This window comes from Camelus dromedarius, chromosome 34 (genome assembly GCF_036321535.1).
Source record: "Camelus dromedarius isolate mCamDro1 chromosome 34, mCamDro1.pat, whole genome shotgun sequence".
NCBI classification, from domain to species: domain Eukaryota; kingdom Metazoa; phylum Chordata; class Mammalia; order Artiodactyla; family Camelidae; genus Camelus; species Camelus dromedarius.
Window position 1 is genome coordinate 9,028,332 of NC_087469.1, and position 13,085 is coordinate 9,041,416.

The 13,085-nt window shown below is 52.4% G+C and overlaps 1 protein-coding gene across 2 annotated transcripts in view; it reads left to right on the forward strand.

The window, feature by feature from the left end:
- The first annotated feature begins 389 nt into the window (after window positions 1-389).
- TMPRSS4 (transmembrane serine protease 4) overlaps window positions 390-13,085 on the forward strand; it is a 30,464-nt gene continuing 17,768 nt past the window's right edge. For both annotated transcript variants that reach the window (XM_010981394.3, XM_031443583.2), the window contains exons 1-2: window positions 390-607; window positions 11,375-11,408. In XM_010981394.3, coding sequence (XP_010979696.2) covers window positions 605-607; window positions 11,375-11,408 — 37 coding nt within the window. In that variant the 5' untranslated portion in view covers window positions 390-604. The remainder of the gene's footprint in view (window positions 608-11,374; window positions 11,409-13,085) is intronic.

A 13,085-nucleotide genomic window follows, 5' to 3' on the forward strand; every position in this document is an offset into this window, starting at 1 on the left:
GTTGCCCCACACATGACAACCATCCAGTTCCAAGGAGCAGTAAATTCTATCATCCCACTCCCCAAACTCCTCCACGTCCCCACAACCCCAAACAAAACACCCACACAGTGAGAAGTCAAGCAGGAGAGAGAGAGAGAGAGAGAGAGCCTCTGACATCACCAACAGCCAACACCCGGTTGGGTGGAAGTCATTCAGGCGGGAAGGCTTTTGCGACATCTAGGTGTGTCACCTGTTCTAAGGCCAAAGGGTTCATGACTCCAGGTGCTGTTTCAGCCCCTGAGATGGGTGTCAGGTTACAAGATACATAATCATTCCAGTTTGGCAACTTCACCTGTAGGGTTGTTTTAATCAACCTGCTCCACAGTCTCCAGATCACTGTTGGAAGACAGTGGTGGGACACGGCCAGCTCCCCACGGGGAGAGAGATGCTGGCTGTGAAGGGGTGCCGAAGCCTGCCTTGCACTTAGCCGCCCTCCAGCCAGCGCTGCCCGGGGATCGCTGATCTGCTGGCCAGCCAGGGCCCGATCCCAGGAGGCCCTCCTCCAGACTTGGGTTGCCAACCTCAGCTCCAGGCCATAGAGAATTCAGGAAGATCTCAAGCCAGCATGGTGAGTGTCAGGTCCCTCTGCTCCAAAGACTGGGGGAGGGAGTGTCTCCCTATACAGGGTCCTTCAGGCAGCCTAAGAGGTCATCGGCTGAGAATTTTGCAACATCTCCCAGAGATCACACCCGAGCAGCCCCCACACTCCAGCCCCTGGCACGTCTCGGTACCCACTGCCCTTCCTTCCCCGCTCCTCTCCAACAGCCCTCGCACCAGCACCAAGGAGGCCGAGACCCAGGGGCCAGGGCGATCCTTCCTGCTCTCCCTCCTCAATCTGCCTGCTCCCTTGCCCCACGTCTCTTGGTCTGTTGTCTGGACACTGGCACTGTTTTCCCAAGGGCAAGGGGATGTTTGTTACAATGGTGGCCCTCTGCCACCTCTCTGGGAAACAGACTTCTTTTCTTTTTAAAGCAAACAGTGGAGAGCCGCCTCAGAACAATCTAGGGTGCCATGGAGATCAACTTGTCTTTTTTGGGGCCCTGCCCAAACTCCTCCTCTGAGCACCTAGAGTGTCTCCACTTGTCTTGGGGCAAAGAGGCTCAACCCCATCTTTCAGGGAGGTCAACTGAGGACAGGGCAGGGAGGAGATAACAGCCGGGTCTGAGGTGGAACCTAGGGAAGCTTCCTTCCCCAGTTATTGGCCAAGGTGCCGAAGCTGTCCCACAACCAACATGAAAACGAAGGGGGAGGGGAGGGCACGAGGAGAAGGGGAGGCACTGCATCCAGGGGAGAAAGGGGTGAGCTGCTGGGGTCCCTCAGGTGATCGTCTCCTGACTCCCAAGTACTCCCTGTGACACTCCCCTGAACCATCTAGCAAAACTCCAGCCCCAGGGCTGGGGTAGTGGGGGGTTAGAAAGGGGAAGGGGCTTGCCTGCTTCACTCTGCAATTCAGCCTGGACTGAAGCATCAGCCTCCCATGTCCCATCCCAGGAAGCACCCTGAAAGCCCAGCCAGTGTGCAGACGCCCCATCCCGCGGGGGCTGTCAGAGAGAAGGGGATGCAGAGCTGGAGACCAGACCTCAGCCTGCCTGGCTGGCAGCAGCTTCCTGGTGGCTCCCGGAGCAACCTAGAAGTGGGGAGTTCCTAGGGCAGACTGCTGGGGCACTAACTGTTCAATCCAAAGGGCACACGGTCAGCTCCCTTGTGAGCTTGTCAGTCTGAGAGTTCACTCTTTCCGAGATTCACTGTCTCCTTCTATAAAAGAGAAATATTATCCACGCCACCTCCTCTGCCCGCACACAAGGTTAGCGGAAAGATTGAATGGGCTAATGACGTGTGTGAATAGTCTTGTAAACCAGGAAACCCTGTACAGATGTCAGGATTTAGGACCAAAGAAGAATCCGCTCCAGGGAACGGCAGATGGGTGGGAGGTGTGGTCAACACGGACCATCCACCACCCAGGGAAGGAGCCGGGCGCTGCTGTATGAGAGAGGCGGGCAGGGACCACGCTGGGGAGGAGGGGCCGGGCAAGGCCCCAAAGGCAAAGCAGCAGCGTGGCCACGATCCAGAGCTTCTGGCCCCTGAGCTAACCATCAAACCACCTGTGCTTAATAACTCTGTTATTTCCTTCTAATGAGGCCAAGACAACTTTAGCTCCCAGCCCTGGGAGAGATGAGACAGCACCCCCTTCTCTTCCCCTCCCTGCCTCCTCCCACACCCGCAGGCCACTCCCTGGACACAGAGTCCTGCACCGTTGCTGTTCCTTAATGTCTCCCTCAAACCTATTCAACCGGGTGTGCCAGTGAGAGCAGGGGCTAGGGAGGGCCTGGGCAGAGGTCTGAGCCCAGTCTCTCATCAAGGGGAATGTGTCCCTCAATATCTGACACCCACAGCTGAGCCCTGGAGGGAAGCCTGACACCCTGTGACTGGCCATCCTGGTTTTAACTCACTATGCCCAGGAGGCCCCCAACTACCATGTGTCACTGGTGGCATGTGCACTGCCTGAGGTCAGTCCAACCCTTGGGCTGATCTGGAGGAAGCAGGTCCTCCCCACCTTCTCCTCCTTGACTTGCTGGCTTGTAGGGACCAAGGGGGTTGCTGGGCTTGGCTGGGCTGGGGCTCAGGAGCGTGGCAGGTCACCAGGGCAGCCTGCCGGCAGTGGTGCCTGGGAGTCTGGGCAGGGTCCGCCTCCAAGAGAGGCCAAGTCCAGGAGCCCCCTCAGCCCTGGTGGTGCCACCCTGGGCTTGAAGACAGCAGAGCTGGGCAGTGGAAAGACCCAAGAGGGCAAGATGAGCAAAGAGGGGCCAGGCCCCCTCCTGCTGTCCGGGACCCCTCACTACCTGCTGTGACCCTCCCCACCCCAAGTAGCTCATCCTTCCATCCACCATTTAATCATCTGTCCCAGGATGGCCAGAAAGAGGGCAAAAGGGTACCATGCCTTGGTCCTGCCCAGGAGGTACTCAAAATCCAGAAGAAGGACAGCGAAGGATCCTGAGAGACTGTGACAAGTCCAATACCAGAGGCGATGCAAGGTGCCCCTGGAGCAGAGAAGGCAGTAAATTCTCTCTGGGGTCGGTGGTTGGGAGTTGTCCCAGAAGAGAAAGTACTTGCCTTAGACCTCAAAAGATGAGCAGGTTCTCTCCAGGCTGAGACGCGGGGAAGGGTATTCCAGGCAGCGGGAACTGCATGCAAACAGCAAGAAAGAGCGGCAGTGGGGGACGGGGAAGGGTGCTAAGTCTGGAGCAGGGAGCACAGAGGGCTCGGCTGAGGCCTGGGCCCCATGGGGTGGTCATGTAGGCCCTACATGGAGCTCACTGTGCCCTAGAGCCCAGGGGGGTAGGGCCTGGGTGGAGCCCCAGTGGCTGCCAGGGGCTTGCGCTTGGGGCTGAGCCCCCTCCAGAACCTGGCACAGCCCACCCTCCCCACCAGGCAGAGCAGCAGGCGTCCAGCTCCATTCATTCATCCCACCAAAGGGGCAGGCTGCCTGCTCTGCGCTCGCACTAGACTTGCGGGCTAGAGAAAGCAGAGGTGGGTCCTGCACTCTGGGAGCTCAGTCTAGAGGAAGTGGAGGGCAGGGACAGGTAGATGCTTATCACACAATCACACAAACAGTTGTTTAACTAACAACTGAGTTACGGCTTGTGATGCAACACACGTAGGAGCCAGACCAGGGCATGGGCCTCGCTGGAGGCCAGCGGAGGCTGAGGGCTGCCTAGGAGCTGGGAAGCAGGGGTGAGGGAGGGCTGTACCAGGTGGAGGGAACAGCAGTGAGAAGGTGGAACTACATCCCCCTGCCCTCTTCCATCTCCTAGGGCCCTTCCTCCCGCCCCTGGGGTGGAGCTCTGCGCCTGGCTACTTGAGAAGCGGTTTAGAAGTTGGGCCTCATCCAGGCCCCCAGGCCTCTCCCTCACTCTCACCGCCTTCCCTCCGTGCAGCTGAGACACCAGGAAAGACCTGTAGGAAATACCTTTCACCCCGAGCCTGTCTTCTTGACAAAGCCTAAGAGAATCTGAGTTGCTGAATGTGGGAAGTGAGGGGAGACTGGTCCAGGGAAGAGGGGGGAAATGGGGAAATAGAAGAAAGACCGAAAGCAGGGCTCAGGAACTCTGGACAAACTTTCTGAAGCCCCAGAACCAGCTCAGGACGGTAGAAGACAAACACTCTCAGGCTCTTCACAGGCCTTTCAGATTTCCCGGGAAGCTCTCCCACCCCCAGCCTTCCTTCATGCTCAGATAAAACATCTGCCTCTATGAAACACCCCAAATCCCCAAGCAGTGGTCCCCCAAGACAGTGAATTCCTAAAAGGCATTCATCAGCCTCATTCTCTTATAAACCTGCTACCACCAGACTGTGAGCTTTTAGAGAAGGGTCTGTGCCTTTTCCACCTTTTTTAGCCCCAAACCTGGCACAGGGCCTGTCACAGAATAGGTACTTGAGAAATGTTTGGGAATGAAGGACAAATAAATGACCAAAGACTGAATCCCCTAGAACGAGTGGTGTGATTTACCTGACACTGAAAACAAGGTTAGTCAGACTTGATGCTGAAAAGATGCTAGATGCTACCGGAGGTGGTACCAAGCTGTTTTCATCCCAGACGGAGCTGGGGTGAGGCCTGAGCCCACCTGGAAATCCCAGCGATGGGGAAGAGAGAGTCTGAGCAGAACCAATGCGGCAATCCCCCTGCGTGTGCTTAACTCCACCTCGCAGCCTGCGGCTCTGACTGTCACGATGGCAGCAGAGAAATTTGTAAACAGGACTCAAAACCACAACACCTCTCCCCTGCATCTTCCTCCCAGAGCAGCTGCAGAGGCTGTGCCAGTTTCCTAGCATAATCCACATGCAACGGGAAACTCTTACAGGGTGGCAGGTGAAAGAAACACTCGAGGAAGAGGGCAAGGGGCTGAGTAGGCACCTATCCAGGGTGGCAGCAGTGTCCTCCATCACGGAATCTTCAGTGCATTGGTCTGGCCGAGCTCTGCCTGCTGGTGTGGCTGAGCCCATACATGCTTTAGGCAATTCCTGCAGTCTCAGTGTCTTCCTTTATAATATGCATTCGTTCATTCAGCACGTGTTCCCGGAGCACACACTAAGTGCTAGGCACTGGCAAGACACAGTGGGCGACTCAGACAAGAATATCTAAAATGGAAGACCTCAGTTCCGTACACTCCAAGGACGGAACACAGCAGGGTAAACAACTTGCCCCAACCCCAGGCAGAGCATCATTCACTCACAGATGTGAAACAGGAAGGGGGTGATATAACTAAGGTCACCCCACCTCACCTTTGTCCCATTCCCGCCCTGACACTGGGGACTTCAGGCATCTCCCACCTCCAGAGAGGCAGGTTGGGCCAGGCTGTCAGGAGGACCCATCCTGGTGAGCGGGATTCCCTGGTGGTCTAAAGAGAATAATAAACGGCCGCAGCCACGGCTCATCTCCACCCAAACGCAGCAAGTGTGACATCTTGCAGCTTGAGAAGCACATTCACATCCCAAATCTCCCCAAGTCTTACCCCAGCTCTCTGAGACACAGTGATCCTCTTTGTACAGATGAGGAAACTGAGGCTCCAAGAGCTCATGTGACTTGACAAGGGTCACTCAGCCAAGAAGAGGTGAGGCTGGGACTCTAAGCTCTAGAAGTTTGGTACCAAGTGCCCTGCTTTTCCATCGTGCCCTCCGTCTCCTCCAAGATGTGGACCCATAAGACCTGAACATGAAACTCGAACTTGAACTAGAACTGGAACTTGAACTAGATACTGCAGAACCAGGGGGCGCCACTTTTCCATCTAGAAGCTAATAGATTTCATGAGAAAGTGTGCATTGAGTGAAGACTGCATCAACTGGTGCAATCTGTGGAAGAAAGTGGAAGAAAAGACGATGCCATTTCTGTAAGGAGACTGCATCCATCACTAACCTACTAAAGGTCACTAAACAGAGGGAAAAAAACACATAGGTGTGGCAAACCAGTGGGCATAATTAACTTAGACTCTCAAGAAGACCTAGAAAAAGTTTATACCTAATTGCTGCTTAGGGGAAAAAAAAAACAAGTTACCATGAGATCACTAAGGATAGAAATTGATTTACCGAGAGAATGTTATAAATAAATTAGGCTTAAGACTAGTCTTATCTGTGGGAGGAGGTAACAGAAGTTCCAGGTTAACAGCAAGCTCTTCAGACTCACAGGCCCTAAGTAAATGACTTCAGCAATCTTCCAGCTAAGTGGTTGAGCCCTAAACCTGGTTGAGCCTCAGAGCACTTTGCTCCACTGAAATCTCATATAGAGCCCCAGGTGGAAAACAGAGTAAAACCAGAACTGCAGTATTTGAAAGGAGTGTGACCCCCACCCACATCTTCCTTCCCTCCCACCCCATGCAACCTCTGGGGGCTCCACCAAATCCCCCCGGGGTGCAATAGAGCCCTTATCTGCCCTGGCCTTTGTCCACTGTGGAAATTTCCTTCACAATCCAGCTTCTATTCACACGTCATCTGTTGCTTAAAATGATCTTCCCTTTGCCAAGAGAAAGCCATCTTTCTGTCACTTCTGCCATTTATCCTCAGCATCCTCTTTGCCTCTTCCTTAAGATGCACATTTCAAAGGACCGTGTTTGTACTACCCTAGGTCTTGATTTCTCTGGCCTGCATCCGCCACCCTTTGTTCATAGAAAGATCATGTAAGTCACATGACATCACCTCAGGTCCCCTACCTGCCCTGGTCACTCTCCCCCAGGGCCCCCTAGTCCTTCAATTCCCACCCTGAAGTCAGGACTCTTGGCCTAATGAAACCATAAAAATAGCTACCATTTTTTTTTACACACACATGCTAGGCCCTCTGCTAGGCTCCTTCTCAAGCACTTGCTAGGTTTTATATTAATATTGTTATTCACTATTAATCAAAATAATAGGATATATACTTCATGGATACAAGGACTTTGCCTGCTTATTTACTGCTGTATATCCAGCCCCAGAACAGTGGCTTACTGAAAGGATAAAGTATTATTATTGTGTTGTTATTGCTATTATTATTAACATCTCTTGCGCTCTTACTGTGTACCAGGCAATGTGTTTTATATATATATGCATATTTTGGTCTTGTGAAGAGGAAGACTTATTGAATCTCTGTTTCTTTCTCTTATTTTCTTTTGTCTCTCTTGCTTTCTTTCATGCACACACACACACACACAACTGAGGCTTCAGAGATTAAGCAACATGCCTGAGGTGTGTTTTCCATCCACTATAAATCCCCCCTAGCAAAGGGCAGCCTAGCAAGGAGAATCTTCACAAGCACTCACAGAGTGATGTGAAGGGGCAGGAAGGTGGTTCAGGTTATGCAGCTGCAAGGTCCCAGACGCAGAGTTCGGAAGCAGCACTGAGGCACTATTTAGAGCTGACAGTTCACAGAAGCGATCCGGGAATCACTACAGACTTTGGCCAGGAGATGGCAGCTCTTTGCTGCAGCAGCCAAACCGGCCCATCAGATGCAGGTTCTCTGACAGCATCCAGAACAAGTGAGGATGCTCGGTCCTGCCCCCTCCAGGACCTCCGTGCCGCCCCTTCCCCAGCACTGTGTGGAGTTCTGCTCTCCAAGCCTCCAGGGTATTAGATGGAACTGATGGCACAAATTTTCACGTGCTGAACTCCTCTGTATGTCAAACCACGTGCAGCATCTGTTAATTCTTACCAAGAATCCTGTGAAGCAGACCATATTCTTCCCATTTTACAGATGAGGAAACAGACTCAGAAAAAATATGTAACTTTCCCAGAACCACCTGGCTGGTAAGGGGCAGAGCTGGACTCAGGCCAGGACTCCTGGCTCAGAGCTCAGGGGCACAGGATCAGGGACACGCCCCCTCTGCTCAGAGCAGTGAGACCCCTCAGACCATAAATATCAACCGAGGGGGACGATAATGAGAGGACCATATGGGGTTCCTGTAGGTTAAAAAGCCGCCTCATAACTAGCAGGTGAAGCACCTGACAACCTTTCTCACCACCTAGTTTTATCACACCTGACTTCCAAAGGAGGTAACTGGGTCCAGGAGATGTTAAGTCATTTACCTTAGGTAAATAATAGCTCAAAATAGAGCTCAGCAGGTAAATAGGAGAGTCAGACTTTATAACACCAAAATCCCTCTTCCCTCGCCACCACTTCCCTCCCCGATAAGGTTTAAAGGACAATTTAGGACAAGCCAAAAGGAAGTATGATGTTTTCAAAGGCAATATCAACTTGGTGGGATTCTCTTATAAACCTCACACTGCATCACTGATGGCTGTTCCTTAGTTCAGGTAAATTACAAGGTTTAGAGAACCCCGCCAAGCTTTAAGATCCATCAGCCCCTCCCAAAGGCAAACCCCAAGGGTCCCTATCTGGGTGGCCTGACTCCTGAGAGCTCTCGTGTCTCCATCAGCCATTGCTTTGACACTGTCCTCAGCTGTGCAAATGTGGGGGGCACCTTCCTTCCCATCAGATCCTGCTGGGAAGGGAAGGGAAGGTGGGCTGGATGGACACACTGCTCTGGGGGCAGAAAGAAAATTGAATCAAATAGAACTGTGGACAGAACTCAGAGTGGCTGCAGAGAAGGGGCTGCTTCCCCTGAGACCAAGGGAAGGCCCTCAGTGGGGATTTGTAGGAGGGACAGTTAACAGCGCCATCACCTGGAGGCATGGGCTTTGACTGGAGAACCAGGTCTTCAGTTTGGCTCCATTCCATGGGCAGGCATTAATACCTCACTGGAGCCTTTCACAACGACTTGCCACGTAACCTGAGACGAGATTGCACAAAGCCTCTGTGCCTCAGTTTCCCCATTTGTGAGACAGGAATCATTACACTTTTGCCCTCTCCCCTGGCCCTACCTGGAGTTAAGGGCTGTGCCTGAACACAAAGGCTGATTCTTAAATGATGGCAGCTGAACAGCAGGATGGCAGCGGGATAACAGGATAACAGCAGGCCACCTGACACCTCCCTTCTGCGCCAGGCCTGCCCCCAAGCCGTTACGCACTGGGATGGGGGCCGGGTACTCAGCTCAAATTGCCAACAGGTCAGCACCTATGTGGCTTAGAACAAAGCGAAATGGTTTCTAATGAATGTAGCAGCTGAGGCCAAGGTTGGTGCTGCTGTAAGGACAGCTCAACTCAAAGCAGAGCGAGTGAGGCCAATTCCCAAGTTTCCTCCGTGCCAGGCCTGGAGACCCACCTGTGCGTGGCCTGGCTGAGGGGATCCGCGTAGAGACAGGCTAAGTTCAGAAGATACTTGGAAGCCAGCATGATTTGTCATCTCTGAGAACCTTCCATGCACTCAGGGCTGCTGCATCACGGCCAGGCTCCTCTCAGGAAACTCACACCCTCGTCTCCTGATTCACGATCCCCCAGCCCTCCTGTCCCCTCTCCTCCCCTTACCTGTCATGGCTGAGGCACCCAAGAGAGCGGGTACTTGCCCCAGCTTGGCAAATGCATCAACCTGCAGGTGGAAAGGGCACAGCTGCTTGCCGTCAGGTTAGGGGTGGGATGCAGGTTCAGGGGTCCGAGAACAGCATGAGGCCTTCTCAGAGCAGCCCCTGAGCACCTGAGCCAGCCGATGGCTGAGCCTCACTCTGTGACCTGACTGTGAGCAGCCTCTAGGTCCCCTGGCTCACCCAGAGAACTTTTCCCACCCCCTCCCCTGCGTTGTTCCCCCTGCTGTGTCCCCAGCCTTAGCAACCTAGCTGTCACCTGCCACCTGCCACCATCCCTGCACTAGGTTTTCCCTGAGAGACCATGGGAAGCCAGAGCTGCAGACCCCATGGGAGCCTGACGCTGCCTTAGACCAGAACAGGGCGAGAGAGCCCCTTTCTGTGAACACCTGCTTTCTCCCCTCATCTACACCCCAGTCATCCCAGTTCTGCCGCTGTTGACTTCTTCCAGAAACAAGGAAATGCAGGCTCAGCATTGCAGAGAGAAGAGAAATAAGGCCCCAGAGGCAGGCTGCTTGCTTGGCAAAAAAAGCAAAGGAGCTGGCCAGCCTCTCTGTTCCTTTGGCCTCCATGAGCTGCTGCCTCTTCTTTGCCTCATTATTAGCCCGGGGGAGCATCTGTCCATTTCATCGTGTAGTTAGTAACCCTTTTATCTGCTTCATCATCTCTGAAAGAGAGTTCCCAGTTACCTGATGGGACCTTGAGGTTCAGAGAGGTTGGGGAGCATGCCCAGGGCCACCCAGCAAGTCAGAAGACAAGATGAGAACTCACATTCCCCGGGCTGGGTCTTTCGGCTTCTCTGCAGTCCACTTAGTCCTCACCCGCATTTAAAACCAAGAGCTGTCTTGTGTCTGGGCTCATCATCTCTAAGCTGGGAGGGAAACAGGACCCTGAGATGTTCATCTGCAACTTGGAACTGAGCTAAGCCTAACCAGGAGTTTCTCCAGGATCTAAAACATCAGGGGCTGAGGGTGATTGGTGAAAAAAGGAAGGAGAAGAAGGTGAGAAAGGTGCAAAGCTAATGAGAGGGAAGAAGGGTACTAATATCAATTAAGCCCCTACTAGGTGCCAAGCACCGCAGTAGGTCCTTTCCTTGAAACAGTTTAGGAGGGAGCTCTTCTTACACCTGTTCATGAACAACTTAGCAGACCCAGGACCCAAGTAGAGGTGGGTTTGCCTTCAGACTGAGGAAGGGCTGGGCAGATGCTGGGCATAATCTCTGCATGTGGATTGCATGCTAATTATACGCAACTAGACTTCACTGCAGGGGAGCAGAAAATCAGAAGGACCCAGCACTAGCTGATGACACCCATATAGGTTCCTGAAACGGTGGGGAAATGAAAACAATGGTGCACTGAGTCCAAAAGCCTGGCCCCAAGGGCTGGATCTGTTACTTGCTCTGGGGCCGTAACAACCACTTAATCTATAGGAGTCTTGGTTTTTCTCTTCTGTAAAATGGGGATAATTTCTCAGAGTTATTATGAGGTCATTTAATCCTCACAGCGTTTATGAAAACTATAGAACAATACCCAGCTGCCATAGTTCATTGTTCTGCCTACAACATCTATAAAAGTAGACAAATGATTGACAAAAACGGACAATAGGGCAGCCTTATCTTAAAAAGCTCAGCAATGCACACAACAAGCCAGCAGCCAGCTGTTTCTACAATTGCTAACTAGTTGCTGCAATTAATAAACCTGTTTTACCAGGTCATATAGATGCATAAGTGAACGTTGTATTTTGAACCAATTATGTAGCTACCACAGAGCGCCCCCACCCCAACTTAGACTCAGCAGAGAGAAGGGAAGGCGGATAAGAGTCCTCCCCGGGGCTCTGAGCTCCAGCCTGAGAGTTTCCCTCACTCAACTCACTGAGTGTTTTTCCTTCACTTACAGGATCCCAACAATGATCGACCCCTGAACAGCTTTGGTAAGCTCAGGTCCGGCTTTCCTCTCTCTACCTCAGCATTTGAGTTTGAATTAGTTACCAAGTAGATACTAAACCCCTCTTGCGTGGCCCTCACCACCACCTTCTGGTGCTAAAGGCTACGGGAGACATTCACCCATCATTCAGCAAATATCACTGAGCAAGTGTGAGCTCCAGGATTCATTCTAGAAGTAGGAGGTGTGGTCCCCAGGGAGACAGGACCATCAAACCTAAAACTCCAACAGCAGTGATGCCCCTAGTTCATTCACTCAGTTCCTCATTCTCTCATTTATTCAACAATCCTGCGAGGGCCTTTCGTGTGCCGGGACCTGGGCTGCACGCTGGGCTGTAGCAGCAAATATGACAACCGAAGTCCCTGCCCTCATGGAGTTTACAGTCTGACCTTGCTGCCCACGAACAAACAGGACAAAGGTGTTTTCACTGGTAGAATAGAAAATGGCAGGGCTTGCCTGATTTACAGGGAGAAAAAATGAGTTAATAGATAAAATGTTCCCAAATATAAGTGTTTTCTTCTCCTATTCCATTTTCCTAAACCATTGATGCCTACCCCGAGAGCCTGCTGGATCATCAAAACGAGCCAGCAAGGAACAAATTAACACAACAGATCAATAAGGAAATGACCAATTCCACTTACTCTGATGGCTTATTTACTACAGGGTCACAAGTTAATGAGATTACATACAATATGATCTTCAGCAGGTAAAACGATGCCTGCTTTATACTTCAGAATTTAAGGTATTAATATTCCATGGTGTCCCCAGAGAACAGCAGACACGCAAGCACTCCAGCCCCTGAGTAAGCCTGGGGACAACCCAACCAGAAAACAATGGGGGGAGGGGGAGCTCAGTGCCGAGGGGTTAGGGACAGCGTCGTCGGGGGCCAGGCGCCCTGGGCAAAGGCGCTCCAGGAGCAAACTGTCCCAAGCCAGAAGGAAGTGAGGAGGGTCTCGGTGGTGGAGGGAAGAACCAGAGCAAAGATTCAGAGGTGAGGATGACTAGAGGTTGTGCACGGACCAGGGAGAGAAGCTGCCCGTGCGGAAGTGGGGTTGGTGAGGACTAGCAATGGGAGGTCCACTTGGTTAGGAGAGGGAGGCCAAATTACACTGGCTTTGAAAGCCCGGAGAAGAGTGCGGTCCAGAGATGGAAGTCATGGGGAGCCCTTGAGGGATGGGATGAAAGCAATATGCAGGGAAGCGCTGTCTGGCAGCCGTGGGCAGGACAGGCTGGAGGAAGGAACCATGGCAGGCAGGGAGGCTATTCATAGCTCAGCAGGATGGTTAACTTTATGTATGAGACAAGAAACCCAGAAAACCATTCCCTTCCTGATGATGGTCTCCCTGAGAACATCACGGAGGCAGAGACATGGGGCCCTGGACCAGGCAACTCATCAAAGGACTCGCAGTAAGTCATTCACTCCTGGGAAAACAAGCCAGCCTTGTATCCCCAGAGGCAGGTGCTCAATAAACAAGTCACACGTAAACAAATGAACAAAATATCTCCATGTCCACGGCCACAGGAAAGAGGACAGTTCCGAACACTCACTGCTGGAACTTTAAAAACAATATCCACTAACATTATTGATAACCTAACCTGTGCCAGTCCTGACGGTAACAGACAATACGACCCACATCACCACGGCTGAGCTCTGTGTCTGAGGTTT